Source organism: Simochromis diagramma, unplaced genomic scaffold (genome assembly GCF_900408965.1).
Source record: "Simochromis diagramma unplaced genomic scaffold, fSimDia1.1 OVJJ01000802.1, whole genome shotgun sequence".
Classification (NCBI taxonomy): Eukaryota; Metazoa; Chordata; class Actinopteri; order Cichliformes; family Cichlidae; genus Simochromis; species Simochromis diagramma.
Genome location: NW_024387492.1, coordinates 4,335,820 through 4,353,115, shown reverse-complemented (window position 1 = coordinate 4,353,115; position 17,296 = coordinate 4,335,820). Strand labels below are relative to the sequence as shown.

The window sequence follows — 17,296 nt, the reverse complement described above, 5'->3', positions numbered from 1 at the left end:
ACTTAGCCGTGAAATGCCATCATTTTAACCGTCTCTGCTTATGTTGCCATCTCCATGTGCGACTGCATATATAAGATGTAGATTTAGGATATGGAATTAAATTCACAGTCTTTCCTTAATCTAACCAGTGTTTTAATAGTGACAAACCACATGATAAACACAATTATTCATAATTTATATAATTATTTTTGTATAACAACAAATTTTGCCTTTTGAACAAAGGAAAAAAACTGATATCGTTTTTTATTGCATGAACTCCAAAAATTAGACCATTGCTTAAAATTGACCATTTAAGGTTTGAGTGTTTTGTTCTTCGAATGTTAAGAGCCAGTGACTGCAAATAATTTCAAACTGTTGCCCTAACAGTACTTGACATTTAGCATTTGATTTTATTGGTCTGTGGTTGTCAAGGGGAGTGGGACAGTACTTCACTTTGAGAATGCCACAGAAAACTGCAAGATGAACGGCCTGACATACTGACATCTATAAGACTGATAAATCAGTTAGAAAAATTACATACATCATTACATCCGGATTTAATGATTCACAATCAGTCAATCAGATGAAAAGCTGATGTTTTGCAAAATAAGCCAAATTTATTTAATGACAAGTATTTATAGCTAAGCCCCATTTACATGATTGGAGACCACCTTGCAACCATCTGGTGGATTCCACAAAAAGTTGGTGAGTGGTTGATGGAGGTTTCTGGCACTCACGTGTGTGAAATTGGATGTAGAGAGGTTTGTGGCGCTGCACCAAAAAGACCTCCTCGTGCTTTGTGCTTTTGGTTGCTAGCAGGTTGCAAGCTAGCAACCTGGAAGACCCCAACTTGTCTGCAAACACTGGCAAATTTATTGCCAGGCAGAGGTGAACTATGAAATGTGCAACGCAAACTGGAACATGACAAGGCTTGCCTTCAAACTTTGAGCTCTTTTGACACGGGTTGGGTTGCAGCAGTAACTGGTAAAGTAAAAACAGTCCTCATTTATCACGAGAACACAGATAAATGTCATACATAATTTGTTTCCTTTGTTCCCAAGTGATTAACCAAAAAGAACCCCAAACTGTCAGAGTTCACTACTTTGAAGGAAAAAATGTATCCTGTAATATTTGTTTCAGGTCTTCAGGAAGAAGCGGACCTTGAATTCTTGATGTAACATGACACAAAATGCTTACAGTTAAATTTGTCTGCAGAAACACATTTCTTGTGTCTCATTTCCTGACTATTAAAACACATACCAATGAGTACCTGCTAAAAATGAATGTTCTTTCAGATGGAAGTTCATTGCTTTCCTTGTGCCTCCAATTCAGTTTTTCAGTAATGCATTCAGATATACTCCACATCCATGTGCAGCACAACCAGCAGCAATCTCTGCTCAAGCCTGAAATGTACCGTATCATCAGCCTTGCACTCCATGAGTATACATTAGATATACTAAACTTGCAGATTTCTTTCAGCCCTTGGCTTTTGCTCAGGCTACCTTTTTTCATATTGGCATTATTTGAAAACAACAGTGCATTCAATATTTTATTTGTATTTGGCTTGCTGCCTTGCATAGGTGTCATTTACCATCCCCTCTTTCTCTCTCTCTGTAAGGGAAAAATGCTGTACAGTGTTATCCTGACAGCCTGGCACTGCTTCTGTGAGACTGTTTGCCCTCAGCACAAGGCCTGTCCGCGGCTGCCACCGCTCAATGTCCCCTTTGCGTCGGCAAACGGCCAGACTGTCACAGTCTCTGACTGGACCAGCTGTTTTTTTTTTCTCTCTTTCTTCCATCTTATCTCCTCCGTCACACTCTCTGTCTTCCTCCCTGTGACTTGTCGTGTGAAAGAGGCAGTGATAGGCCGCCTGGCGATGCAGCTCTTGACACAAACGTTGATATCCGCACACGCTGGCATCGGTGGGAGACAGTTTTGTACGTGTGTGTGTGTTGGCCAAAGCGACCAGCACACAAACACCATCCTGTGGATTGTGGGAACGCAGAGGACACTCACGCTCTGTTGTTTTTGTGCTTCTGTTGATGGACACGTAAGTAGGAGGAGGACAGTGAAGGTCAGAGGCAGCTCAGTTTGGGACGCGGCCGGTCAAACCCAGTTAGACAAACAATAAACGTAAAATGGGATGGATCCAGGCTTAAGCTGTCTGGCCGTGCCTCGGCCCGGTCTGCTGGCGTAGGCACTTTTCGTGTCCTGTGCATCTCACATTGGGAGTTATCAGAGCATACAGGCAGGGTAGCATTACTAGTAACAGTTCGCCAGAGAACGCAGAGGGTCCCGAATGTGACCTGATTTGTCAATTCGATGACTTCTCAGAAGCACCGCTCCACCGGGGGGGAATCATCAGCTTACAACTGGAGAGGTGGACTCGCTGTGTAGTGGTTTTTGTGCAAAGAAAATTGAGGCGCATAATGGATTTGTCAGGAGTGTAATTTGACATCAAAGCGAAACATCTGAGGAGCACTTAATTGTCTGCCTCATTATGGCCTACCCAGAGAGCTTTGATTGGCTGAAAGAGACCGTCAGTTTGTTGCCAGGTAAGACCTCTGATTCACGCAGTCTGTGTGTAATTTGACAAAAGGTATATTTATAATCAGAGCTGGAGCTTCCCATTGCTCCCCAAATCTTTAAACCTCATTTGAGAGAGGAATCTTACAAACTGTTGTGAACAGTTTGCAAATGATAACATTTTTTTAAAAAGCCTCTCCATCAGACCGAGTTGTTTACCACTCAACGAAACACATCTTTCGGGAACGGAAGGTGAAATGCATGTCTGTGTAAACAGTTTTTGGAGCCAATTAAATCATCTGAAGGAACAGGGCGAAGAGAGAACAAGTGAATGCAAATGAGAGAGAAGTGAACAGCAGACAACAGAGCAGGGCAGGACAAAAGAGGAAGGAGGAAGAGGGGGAACAAAGACTACCTGTGAGGATGCAGGGACACATTTGCTTCTCACTTTGCTCATTTGCCACCACTTCAAGTAAATCTAAACAGAAACACTGGTAATTTCTTGAACACAAATGGCAAACCGGGCTTAGGCTTTCACTCTGAACCTGTTGACCTTTTAATTAAATTAGGAGTTCTTCCTATTCTCTGTAGGAACAAAGTAGAGAGCATTGCCCCTCCCTCAGCTTTTTTATCAGAAGGCATTTGTGTCCTTTTTCATGTTGCGTTTTAAATTATGTATGAAATGTATTTGCATATTTAGTGCATGAGTGAATGCTCTGCGTCTCGATACCAAATTATGCTTCTAAATTACAATCTAAAGGACAGAAAATTAATGTGCTCTTTGGAAAACATGATGAATACACTCTGCTGCCACAGAACATTAAAGCGTGCGCTTAGGAACCAAAAATAGATACAGCGTGTATACAAGACACAGACAACACGAATACTGACACACACACACACGTGCAGACTCTCCGGTTCACTGCAGTGTGTGTGTCTGTTGAGGTGTTGTTGTACAGAAGGGGAAATGCCTGTGGAGGCTCAGATGGTGACAGATGGTTTGGAGACAAATCAGCCTGGGAGTCAGGATCTCTGCCCTGGGACCAGTAGCCCATTTAAGTGTGTTGGTGTATATAGCGTGTGTGTGTGTGGTTACTGTGAATCCCATTAAATGACGTTGAAGGCTAATTGTTAATACATTTGAATGCATTTGCATGAGCATTTGGATGGCTGAGCATCTCCCTTTTTTGTGTGTAGAGGATGTTAAATGTTACGTAATGCTTCTCGTAACATCAAATGACATTGCTTTGACAGATTAAACGGTATGCAAGCATGTCGCACACCAGTGTGCCTTTTTTTTAGATATTCACGCTTCCTTTATTTATGAACAAATGAATACAACACACTCAGATATAAAGGTAAACAGTTTGCATCAGCATCCTAAACTATCTCTTTGTATGCAGTAGTGTTTGTGTGCTTAGCTTTTAGTAGTTGTGTAGCTTCTAAAAGAAATCAGTGTTTGCATTGCAAACAGTACTCTGCTTATTACCAGTTGTTTTCAGCCATACTCTTGCGTTGAGTTACAGTGGACATAAAGAGGCAGGATGCTTTATTATAGCTTCATTACCTGTTTGAGTAAACTGCTTTACCCTTCTGTGCAGTGCGGTGAAAAATCCCATCGAGGCCGTTCACCACACACGCAGTCACAGCTCACTGCAGTTCAGCACAGCTGGAATGACGGTGCTGCAAATCTCTAATCTCTGCCATATATTACCAGGTGCAGTTTTTCATCAGAGTGACATTGTTACTCTTTGGCGGGCTAACCTTGCAGGCATTAATGTGGAACTTCTGAAAGTGCTTTACAATCCGCCCATAAATTACAGCTCAAGAGGTGCTCGCACGGCAGCCTGGAGAAGTTGTGCAGTAAGTAGTTCCTCTGGCTTCTGCGTGGCAGCAATTCCCAGTGGGCTCTACGCTTCAAGTACATCTCAGTCTGAACTTGTTTTGTGACTGTTGTGAGAAAGAAGCTGCTAAAAGCTCTGCAGGAGTACGTTTGGGCTGGGCGAGTACATGAACATGTGTCTCCATCTGCTGTCTAACACACGTTCAGTGCTGTGTTTATGTGTGTCTGTCTGCATGTGTTGTTGTGTCTCCTTACTGCTGAGCTTGGCCTAGACGACTTAAGTCCTACTAGCCTTTAATAATCTTATTCCCGAGAAGCACCATCTAGGTCATGGGTTTCCACCTTCACTATGGGTTGCTTACCCAGTGCAAGAAGGAAAGAAGAAGACATTTTGTGAAATGAAAGCTTGATTAAAATATCTCTCTTGTTTAGCTAAAACCTTTTACTGTAATATATTTTGTTCATATTGATAACACTGCTGGATTTACCACTACACACCTATTTAAAACCAAAAATTGGTTTTCAGTTACCCTCAGAGAGATAAAACAAACTAGCTAGCTTGCTAGCCGATTTAAAAGCGCTAGCTGTTTAGCTTGTTGTTTGGTTCAGTGTCTATAAATTAGCTTGGTTCTCATTAACCACTATTTTCTTGTCAAACAAGGACTAAGAGCTGCATACAATCATTTGAAAAATAAACTTTTCACAGGATTAGAGTCTTGTGAAAAAAAGGAAGTGTATGTAACAGCCACGTGATGCTAATCAAATGATCATCATGATCAGTTTGCTTGTCTGTAGCAAGCAATGTCACCCCAATGTCAGATCGTGCAATGCTCTGAGAAACTGCAAAGATCCCAAGAGCTCAATCTCAGACTCTGTGGGCGTCAGTTAGCATGTTAAATGTTGAAGTTAATGGCATTAAAATAGACAAGAAGCCTTTGTTTGGGAGGGTTACCAGGAGAAAGCCTCTTTTCTTTTCCTTTAAAAAAAAACACGGCAGCACAGCTTACGGTTGGTTTGCTTAGTTGCTCAATCACCTCATACTAACTGCTGAGCATGGTGGTGGAGAGGTGATGATTTGGGCTTTGCAGCAACAGAACCTGGGCCCTTTGAGTCAATCATGAATTTGTATACCAAAGTATTCTAGAGTCAAAGGTGAGGCGATCTGTCTAACAGCTAAAGCTCGGCTTAAATTGGATGATGCAACCAGGACAATAAAGACAAACACAGCAGCAAATCTTCAATGGAATCACTGAAAAATAACACGATCAAGGTGTTGCATTGGTCCGGTCAAAGTCCAGACTTCAACCTGACTAAAATGCTGTGGTGAAACCTTAAAGAGATCTGCATAAATGCAGTCTCTCACAGCAATGTGACAGTCTGGTAAGAGAGAGTTGGACACCTGGAGTTGCATGGAGAGTGGCTGGGGCACCCAAATAACTGGACGAGCACACCCACACACACTGACCAGTCTGATTAGTACTTCCGCTGTGGTTCTTAGTTGGATGTGGCGTTATAGGATGTGTTTTTGTTTGCATGTTGCTCTAAGGTAACAAGAGCTTCGCTTACTGCATTTGTCAGCTGATGATTCAGTGCAAGTCTGCGATCATCCTCTGTTTAGTCACTGTGTGCTGTCCTGCAGTGATGGCAGAAGACTTCCTCTGACAGGAGCCGTGTTTCAGCTTCATCCTTGACGTTGTCTTCATTAAATGTATTTTGTGAATGTCATTTCCAGTGGACATAACGTCTGCATGTCAGTACTGCATCACTTCTTAATGTAGCCACTTAGTGTACCTGCCCCAAAAATAGCAACAAGGTTAGAACCTTGGCTTGATTTGTGGAGGTTTAAGTGGACATCGGCCAAACTTGGAAAGGGTTGCTGACACATCCTCCTTACATAAGAGATTTGTAGCTCAGCACAAAATGGAAAAGATAAAGATTGAGGATTGTTAGTTCTTTATCGGGGGATACCTGCGTTTAAATTGTTTGGTTTTGTGAATCAAGCTAGCTGAAAGACAACGAGCAATCTTTCCAGATGTACCTCTGTGATAGACGCTTTCTTAATATGCAGTTGTTTACTGCAAGGAGTCATTTGTTAGTTGTGGTATGCACATGTACTGGTATTGCTCTCACACTCGGGTCACAGTTGTGGTTAAATGTTTAGTCCTGATCAGATCATGACGAATATGACAAGTTATGTTTTGATTACACGGGTATATTCTTTTCATTAAAAGTACTTTTGCTCACAAATGAAAGCATCGTTGAAGCAAGCTTACAGTGACTGCACTGTAGAAGGCAGAGTTGTGTAAACATGCCTGTGGGATGAAGCTTCTATCTATGACTTAGCACCCTTTGATCCAGTATAGACTTTTCTAAAGGCAGCCGTGTGCTGCATAATAATCTGTTGTGCTGTGATTGTGATGCATGCAGTGCAGCGCATTCCTAGCACAAAGGACTTTAGGCTTCCGTCCTCTTTCCATGTTTGTCTTTTTCTTCTTCTTCTTCTTTCTTCTGTTAGCATTTGTTGAGATCCCTTCCTAAACTCCTTCCCATGCTCCTCCTCTGCTCTCGTGTTCTACCCTTATCAACCCTCCTACCCCATTTTTATCAATCTATCTCCCCATCTTTCCTGTTTGAGGCCGCTAATTTGATCTGTCTGTCTCTCCTGCTGGGAAGAAAGGAAATGATTGAGAAAGACTTCCATGATTACTTTGCCTTGCCTGTTTAAAGTTGCATTTAGAGAAAGACTCTTTGGTGACTTCTGTCATTGCATCTGTTGAAGTGGCTCTACCAGGTCAGAAGAGTTAGTCATTTGATATACCGCTCTGCAGATTTACTTAGAATGTTTGAGGTAGTAGCATGTTTGTAATATTTTATTCAAAAACGTGCTTTAAATGTTTGCTCTTCGCTTATGATATAGCGACGTGTCTTTCTTTAGCGCCTCCAAAAACTGAAAAGCAAAGCAAAAGTGTAAGGAACAAATCGCACATTGTTTATCTGCCGTTACATAAGCTCCTCACATTCTGACTGTTTTGCTGCCTCTTATCTAAATTACAAACTTAAGTATACAATTTGTGTGCAACACAGCTAGGTGAATGACCCGCAGCCATTCACTGCTCAGACAGTTTGCAGGCTACTTTAGCTGCTCGGCTACATATACAGGAAATGACATGTAAATATACCCGCAAATGCAACTGTGCTCTATTGTGATTTCGGTGTCACCCTCACTCTTCAGCACTGCTGACAATATGCTGCCAGAGTATGACACAGAGGGTACAGCACAAGTTTGTTTACTTAGTCTCTTGCTCCTGACAGTGTAACAGTGCCATTCTGGCAGCCTGCCACTTCCAGCCAATCAAAAACTGGCACTGACACACCTCTACAGGAGGCTGAGAGATAAGGGAGCCTTTCTGATATTTCTCCTCTTTTAAGTATTAATAAGTATTATCACATTAAACACACATGAACACACACACACAGTGGCAGCCTTAAAAATTAATGACTTCTGGCACATTTCTGGTAAGCAACTACGTTTGAGCTAATAACATGTTAATTGAATTTTTATTTATAATAGAGTTTTAGAAAACTGGGACAAACTGAAATACACAAACGTATTACCTTGCTTTCTAAGCGGATACGCCGTTAAGCATTCAGATTTTCTCACTGGAAAATCTAAGCGTTATTCCATATTTGTGCAGGTTTGAAATGTTAAAATAATGGTAACTGGGTGAAGTTTAAAGATTATGGTTGTTACTTGCTAGTAACAATTGTAATGCATGTACTGTGTGTGTGTGTGGTGTATAAAGGCGTGTGTGTATGGTCAGTGGTTAGTGTGTGGTGATGAGTGTAAATGATGTTTTCTTCTGATAGGGGCAAAACATTTTTTCTTGGGACAATCTAAACATTAAACTCCCCGAGCGGTTTTGTTGAATTGTTTTCAGCGTGTTTGCATAAGTGAGGATCTTTTGTTTATTTTGCCCATTTGCAGTACATGCATGCAAATGCATGATCGAGTGGAATGGCACAGCAAACATTGTCTCTGCAAAAGCCATGACAGAGGCAAAGAGAAAAAAAGTAAGGAGTATGGTGGCGGGGGTGGCAGTGGTGGCTCCCTCAGAGGACAATGCCTCTCAGAGAGGAGTGACACAATAGACTCCATTCACAGCCACAACAACAGCATTATGACATTTTGTTCCTATGACTGGACATTATGCATACACCCAAACCACGAGAGTCACAGTGGGTTTTCCAAACAGCTCCAAAAAGCACAGACGGGAGCTTTCATGCAGCATACGCGCCTGACTATACAGCCGCATAGAACCGCTGTCCAACATATGTTTAAAAAAATCCCCACTACCATCGTTTTTCCCCTGATGTTTACATTACATAATCAAAGTGGACGCTTGGCTTTTTTTTCTTTTATTTTGTGTGTTTGGATAGTTTTGCTCGTTCTTTCCTCGTCTATAACCTGCAGCGTTATAAGACAAGAGATTCATCATGCTACAGAGCGGTGGTATAAAACATCCTAGTACTATGTAAAAAAGAAGATTAAACTTTAGGCAAGAAGGAGAATATACTGCCATGATGACTTCATAACGACATCTTAAAGATACAGTCTTTAACTCACGGGCGTCAAACATAAGCGTAGCCAAGGCTGCAGCCAGAATATTAATACAAGTATGCTTTTTTTTCTTTTGGGGTTGCCAGGTTTGCCAGGGTTTTCCAGCATGTTTGGGAAGAAGAAGAAACGGCTGGAGATCTCAGCTCCGTCTAACTTCGAGCACCGGGTCCACACGGGCTTCGACCCACGGGAGCAGAAGTTCACCGGCCTGCCACAGCAATGGCAGAGCCTCCTGGCAGACACTGCCAATCGGCCCAAGCCCATGGTGGACCCCTCCTACATTACCCCCATACAGCTGGCACCAATGAAGGTACATTACAACCACACAGACTCTAGCAATAGAGACAAATCTTTATCACTTCCAGCCTGTTGCTTACCTTTCTCACATCTTTCTCTTGCTGTTCATCCCTCTGTTTCTCCTCCACTTTTACCCACACACGCCGTGTCTATGTGAACTTAATTATGAACTTTTTTTCTTCTCGCCTCTCCTTTTTATTGCTGTCTGTGCTTTCTCACCCTCTGTAAATGTCTGTCACCTCAGTGTTTTTGTCTCTTACTGCTTCCCTCTCCACCTGTTGCACACTTTCCTCAGAGGCAAAATAGAGAATTCTCCATACCATCTGGCCACTTCACACTGTTTAAATGTCTCTATCAAATCGGAAATGGTAATCATATTGTTGCTTATTATGATGCTTTAAGCCTACATTAAACATTTTTGTGAACACTGATTGACTCCCTCTTGCCACTAAAGCTATAGAACTAATTGTAGTAGACTGTGTTGCATTACAGTTTAGCCTCTTATGTTTCAGTGGGTTAAAAAAGTAGTGGGACCCACCCAGGAGACATGTTGTGGATAAACAGTGGCTACGCTGGCCACCTACTAACCTATCCACTAATTAGTGTTTGTGTCATCACACCATTTATGATCCCTGGTCATAAGTCAACTGACATTACCGGCCAATTAAAAAGGGCAAAAATCAAAAAAGAATCTTAACAAATGAATAACAAAACACTATTTTGATATTTTTCTAAGTGCTTGCGACCAAGCGACCAGATGCCTGTGAATCTGATTTGCATGTTCACAGCAGACGTATGTGCTGCTTTCATAAAAGTCCGGTGGGATTTTCAGGTTGTTTGATATGGACTGCATGTGTGAGAGGAGTCAGACATACACACCACCCATATTTGTCTTTCCAGCCCGTGTCAGTCCAGAATTGTTTAATGTAGTGTCTGTGTGATTTTATAAATGTTTTCCATTACATGATGCCTCTGTGATTTCAAACTGATGTGTCTTTTCATTCGCCTTACCTCCCCTGTGATTGTGATTGTGTGTCTCCTCTTCTCTCCGAGTGTCTCCTCTGATGTGTTGTTGTTCATTGGCGCTCCTTAACATATCACTTTGACACATTTGACCAACTGTTGCCAGTTATAGCCACACTTGACCACTTGATGATTTGCTCGTTGATATTTCTGTGCACCTTTCCTCTGTGTGTTGTTTTTGGGTCTAATGGGCCTTTACAGGGTCATTGTTTATAATGTGGCAATTATTCTCTTTTAAAGTGGTCCAAGCATACTGAAGAGGGCCAGTGCTTTGAAATTTAGGACCCTTTTTGCCTGATCGGTGCTGCAGTACAACTTACTGCTGCGTACACCACTTCTGTTGCCCTTGTACTGTAATATGTCAGGAATGAATTATCCCCCAAGAAACATTTGAATTTTAAACAAATTTTCCATTTTTGTAACTGAAAGCTCATAAAGCGTAACACTACAAGTCAAGGTTCCTTTTAAATAAATGACAAAGCTTGAGACTAAATACACTGTTAGTCTCTCAGGAACTGCTTGCAGGTCCTGCTGACAGGAAAATCCAAGCAGACAAAGCTCTGTTACAGAGAACAGCAATATGCCACAGGAGATATCTCTGAAGAGGGGGAAACAAGAAAATAATTCTCTTGCTCTCTTCACAGATATCTCCCAAGAAAGTCCGGTCATCCGAAACGCCGTTGCCCAAAGTATGACTTCCTCTTCCCTTCTGACCCCCACACTCACCTCACCTTTTTTTTTCTTTTCTTTTCTCCAAACGGTCGCTCTCACACAGTCACAATCCCGCTGTTTTGTTTCCCCATCTCTCCCCCACGTGCCTGCTGCCATGCATTCAGGTGGAGGTGATGTGTCAGCAGGAACAGGGGAGAAACACAGAGAATGGCTCCACACACACACACTAACACATGACATAACTACATTGCTCTGCCAAGTCCTTTGTTAGACCTCATCTCCACTCTTTTGTTTCATTCGCATGAAAAGAAAACATGAGATCAACTGCAGTGGCATGCTCCCCTCGTTTCTCCCCTTTTGCTATGGAGCATCATTGATGGTGATGATGATGATGATAATCATAATGATGATGATGGGTGCTGAGATGTGAAGTGCATGTTGCCATGACAGCTGATTCTGCTCTACTGGAAGCTGTCACTCTGTAGAAACTAGCTCAAAAGGGTTTGCATGTGTTAGAAAAACCCTTCGATCCACCCTTTAATCTAGCCCAATCACTTCCTCTCCTCTCCTCTCCTCTCCTCATTATACTTATGGCTCCTAATCAACAAAATGATTAGAACGTGAATGAGCTGAAAAGATATTTCACATCCTGGAGACAGTTGGTAATATCCAAATCTTTCCTCCAGCTGTTTTGTTGGTTTCTGAGCACTTAAGAGTTCTTGCTTTAATTAACAGGCTTCAGTAGGGCATGCCTAAATCTGCCATATCTGCTTATAGCTCAGGATTAAATTAACTAATAATCCAGCAGGTGGGTAATAAAATATTTGCCTTAGTTTTGTCTATATTCACGCAATATACCATGAGCCAGCTCTAGTTTGTGAAAGAAACATAAAAGGCATGTGCAATATTGAGATCCTCTTTTGCTATAGATCCAAATCCCATCTGAATCAGCCTCTAGTTTAAGTCTTAAGCTGGTAGAACAGTGTTAAAAGTAGCTAGAGATTGCTCAGAATTCAGGGGGCACTTCGCTCCCATATCAAATCCAAAGGCTTTCGCTGTCACCTGCAGTGCGCGTAGAAAGAATAAATACTAGCAAATATGTGTGCAAGTCTTGTTTGAGCGTGCTATTTGAAAGAAGCAGATAACATAAGAAGCTCTGCTGTTTGCACGTTTAATGGCTTCCGTGACACAACTCAGGCTTTCTTTTGTGTAAAAGCCTGTTTAGAACTTGTGATTCTTTTAATGGTACATTTTCTGAATACGGCGCTGATTTTCTAAGGTTTTTTGTCCGGTATTTTCTAAGTGCATTATATTGGTGTTGTGAGTGCTAGATTTGGGTACAAAAAAAGAAAATGTGTAGTGTAAACCTTTGGTAAACTGGATACTTTCAGGGCAAGTCTCTAGGAAATGAATGCAAGTCAGTGTAGTGATGTATGTGTAGTGATGTGTCCTCTGAAGGGATGTAAACATGAGGGTGTGTGTGTGTGTGTGTGTGTGTGTGTGTGTGTGTGTGTGTATTTGACCCTGACTCCCAAGGTGGGCTAGGTTATTTATAGTGTCTCACCCATGGCCTGATATCCTTCTCTCCAGCTTGCCCTGACACTTGATTGACATAAGGCTTCCTCTGCTTGGCAGACTCCCCCAGCTCTGTCTACTTAGTGTTTATAAGTTTGTGCATATAGACACACACACACGCACACACACACACACACCAGGTGGGCCTGGATGAGTCGGTCTCTGGCAAACGTCCAGTGCTGTCCTCACCAAACAGTATAGAGGAACAGAGTACAGTAAAATGTCAGCACGGTATCTTTGTGTCTTTGTGTGCATGCGTGTGTGTATATGTTTTTTTTCATCTGCGTGCTAAGCAGTTAAGAGAGGCCGGCACGGCCATCATGCTAAAATAACTACTACCTCTGCCCCGTGGCTTTGAGCGCTCATCGTTTATTCACAAGGCCTTGTAGCCTTGTTGTCAGACTGCTCATCTCAGCTGGGCATTAGTATTGCTTGAAGCTTTAGCTCTCATCTCTGTTCTCCCCCTTCTCCACCCTCCGCCTTCACTAGCCCTTAGCACACATGTTAATCCAAAAGTATAAGCTAACACCATGCCCTAAGAGCATTTGCATGTTTTAAACATTGTGCTCTTAAAGCTTCTTCATTTTGAGAATTTAATGTGTCTGGTGGTGCATAAGTAAGTGCACTGTGACAACTCATGCAAAACATCTTCATTGTTAGTTTGTATTTCATTATTGAAGTGTGAGCGTGTATGCGTGGGTGTGTGGGTGGGCATGCGATCCAAAGCTACATGTGTGTTAATGTGTTGCACTCATTAACACTAGCAGGGGCAGTGCTACGGCTATTATTAATGCCAGGCTAATATTACACCTTGACTTTGACACCCTCAAATTGCAGACCCCTATAGAGCTGAGAGAGTAATTTACCATGATGGTGTCTATGTGTGTGTGTGCGCACGCTTGTATGTGTTTATAAATGTTTGTGTGTGTATTTGTGCGCATTGGCCACTTAATCCCATCTTCTTGTTCCTATTTGCTTATCTTTCCTCAGCCGTCGGCCAATATCAGATGTTTCCGTTCGTGTAAAAAAGAAACTAAATGACCTCCACAGAAAAGCTCACAGTGGAAAAAAAATAGGAAAAAATGTTTCCATTTCTTTCAAAAGTAAATGTTTGTTTCATATCCACGTCTTATGAAACTTATATGTCTCATATTGTGATTTTTCTCATGCAGTTTTCTTCTGAAGCGTAATATTTTTTTATTATTTTCTTTTCCATCTGGAAGGTGACATATATAATAGCAAAGAAGTTTAGTTTGAGCAGATTACCAGCTGTGCTGTGTTCAGCAGTATTACCTGCTTTGTTTGGACTTCATAAGAAGCCAGCATTTTACTTTACATTTAGGTCAAGTCCAGACAACTTGCAATGTGTCGTGTTGTTACTTGTTACCAACAAGTTACCAACAAGTAACAGTTTTGAAAGCTAAAGTGATGTCGAAATACACACACACACACACACACACACACACACACACACACACACACACACACACACTACAGATACAGGCACTGTACCCTGACAATATAAAGCTGATTCAGTGACAGTGAAAACCCCTCTGATTTAAACACAGTAAAATGCTGGGCAAGTGCAGGTCTTGCAGTTAAAGCTACATGTCGCCAGACAGATTTACACTGGTCTCATTATGCTGCAGAAACAATGAAAACCAACATTTTAGAGGGTGTTTTTGGTGTATTCATCAATCTATACAGTTGTTTTATCACAAACGTTATCAAAATAACCCTCAAGGCACTGATGTTAGCATCAAGCCAGAGTAAAAATAAAAGAGAACATGATGATTTCATAGAGAGCTAAACCATAATGATTTCTGAGATCAACCGAGAGCTTATTCCTCTTAATTCTGCAGGAGCTGTAGAGGAAAGATATTCACAATCAAAGAGAATAAGTGGACCCAGGGGGTTAGCACTTTTGCAACATATCTTTAATACTGCTCTCATCTTTGCATAACACGTTCTTGTTCTGGATCAAGCTTAAAAAAATGTATTTTCTCATATCTAGTACTGTCGTCCATCTTTTGACAGCAAACACAGCAAAGCTATTTGTCGTCATATAAATTTCACTCTCATGCCATGTGGGTGGGAAGCTAATGCGGTTGTAGTTCAGTGGCCTTAGCTGATCTTCAGGTTTCCAAAGATGAATCAGATCAGGGAGTTCATGAATGGAGACATTTGAAAGCTTGTATTGAATCGGTGAAGGACTGTTGCATCAATTGCTTTTAATAGAGGTAAATGAAAAGCGTTTAGATTACACACTCATAGTAACATCTCAGTTTCCTTGGTTTGAATTATCGTGTTGGTACAAATGAATAAGATGGCATTTCAAGAGAGGATGTTGATGTTGGTGTGACTGCTCTTAAAAGCACAAGAGAATCATGGGGTCGTTAGTTAGGCCTTCGTTGGTGTTTCCACTTCAGTGAGTCTGTGTGAATGGGCCCTGTGGTGTTTGTTGTCACGTAAAGTAGGGCTTAAACTATAATTCCCCAGCTATGCATGTGGACTCTGAGCACACCTGAAAGAAGCACGTAAACAACTACTTTCAACTAAATCGTGCCCATATTATATTATTTGACCTTGGTGACCAGTAATGCTGTGTATGCTGCTGACTGGGCATGTGGTCTTTTCACTTTCTCAGCTCCAGACTTCATCACAGGAATTCACTGACCAGTAGGCAACGTCATGACGGCCCTTTACGTCCGTGGTTTACACATTAGAACCAAAGTAGGAAGTTCAAAATGCTGCAAAAGTACATTAACATTACGTGTTTTCAAGCAACCAAGCTTTACATTTGAAAGTAGAAAAATAGTGAAGGTTCAGAGAGCAAATGGAATGTGTACCATCTTCAAGAGAAGTCCTGATTAAAAGAGGAAGTACGGCCACAGGAGTCACACTAAATACAGTTTGGGGAAAAGTACTTCTAATAATAGTTCACCTTTTTAGGAAGCTGTCAAACCTTAGTGGAGGACTGATCACATAAACGTACACATTTTTAAACATGCTAATCATGTATCAGCAGCACTTAAAGAACTTAAGTGACCACACTTCAAAATAAAAGTCTCTTTCAGGACATAAAAGAACTTTTCCAGTTCACGTTTCCATGTCGAAGCGTATGCAAAAGGAAATTTTCGGTAATAAAGCGTTGCAGATGGAATCCAAAACTTGATAAACTATTTCAGAGTCACTGCTCCACAGTGAGAATGAGTTATGCAATGAAGATTTCATTCTAATGTGCGCTCTTTGCTTCAGCCTGTTTTGTAATACTCTTCTCCTTTTTACAATTTCTATCATTTCCCAAGCCGACTGCTGACAGCCTGCAGTGCTAATTCCCTAAACTTCTTGCATTTCAGCTGTGGGTTACATATACTGCAGGTAGTGTAGGTGGAGAGAACTGCTGATATTTTAGGTAGCTGAACATCTCGCTGTTGTCAAACCCATTATAGCTGCACTGAAAATATCTCAGCCTTACATCACGCTGGAACTGTGGAAAATATTGCCACAATATGCACTCTCGGTGGCAAAGTAAATATCCAGTAGAGACTGTTGAATAACAACGCTTGGTTTAATAGCTTAGAAGGTGCTGAGGAGTCATGCTTTTGGGTCAGTTAGAAATTAGGCTTTCACGGAATAGAGACAAAGGATTGGCTGGTATAGTAGAAAGCACGTGACAGCAGCCCTTACATTCAGGATCACATCTAGTACTACTGTAAATGTCAGTGGGTCACTGATAGCAGAGTACAGCCGTGCACCTTCCCCCAGCAGCTTACTGGCAGGTGACAGAGGGTGGGGAAATTTGATGATTAAGTCTGTCATATGTTGGTCGCTGTGAGCGCAGAGCCAAACTTACAGTCAATCCATGCAGCTGCAGCCAGGCAGAGTAACTTATTATGGCAGGCGGGCGAGGAGCTGGAGATTTCAGGGCCGGAGCGAGCAGAAGGACTGTGCCACTGAGGCAGCCGGGGAAGCTGAGGCAGGTGGGGGTAGCGATGAAGGCTGAGAAGACGGCAGTCGTTAAACCCCAGGCCCCGACGACTCATAAACAGTTACAGGTGGGGCGTTCGACTCTTTTTGCTGCTGCTGAGCCAAGACTACATGCTGGTATGCTGGCTATGCATGTTTGTTTGTGCAACAGGTCTCAGCACTCACTGCCAGCAGTTTCAGGCACTTTGTGAAAACATACACGAAACTGCGCTAGACTAAACAGTGAAGGGTGCAGGTAAGAGTGAGATCACTTTTAAAGATCACATGTTTGACTGTGTTTAAAACCTGCATTTGTTTTTGCTTCAACACTGCAAGTTGACCTCTCTGAATTACAGCCGTACAGAGCGCAGGTTGTTTTCTCCTGTTTCTAGAACTCCAGGTTTGTGCGGTTATTTTTGTAGCCGTGCTGGGTTTGCTGTATGTGTACATATAGAAACCGAGTGTAGAGAGAGAGAGATAGTGTTTCTGATTCAACAGGGTCACCCAGTCCTTGCTCCAGGGGCAGAAATGCAAACCTGTGTCTTTATTGAATAGGGATGCAGGCTATTATGGTTCTGACATGTGCACACTGAGAGTTGCTAATTTGAGGAGGCATTTTATTGCAAGTGTGTATTAACGATACTGGGTGAGCTCCAAGGCAGTAGACTGCCCAGAATGAAAATGAATGAGGTCTAGACAAGTGCTTTGATGTGGAGCAAGTCCAAAATCTCTCAACATGTGGGATCTTACACTCTTTCTGGGGTTTTTAGTTTTTTTACATTGAAGATTTAAAA

The 17,296-nt window shown here is 41.9% G+C and overlaps 1 protein-coding gene across 5 annotated transcripts in view; it reads left to right on the top strand.

Moving 5' to 3' along the window:
• Window positions 1–17,296, top strand: part of pak5 (p21 protein (Cdc42/Rac)-activated kinase 5) — an 89,376-nt gene that overhangs the window by 42,192 nt on the left and 29,888 nt on the right. The window contains exons 1-3 of one of the 5 annotated variants that reach the window (XM_040016981.1): window positions 1,921–2,534; window positions 9,053–9,276; window positions 10,931–10,975. In XM_040016981.1, the coding sequence (XP_039872915.1) occupies window positions 2,480–2,534; window positions 9,053–9,276; window positions 10,931–10,975 (324 nt within the window). In that variant the 5' untranslated portion in view covers window positions 1,921–2,479. The other 4 variants (XM_040016984.1, XM_040016983.1, XM_040016982.1 and 1 more) reach the window with 4 other exon arrangements.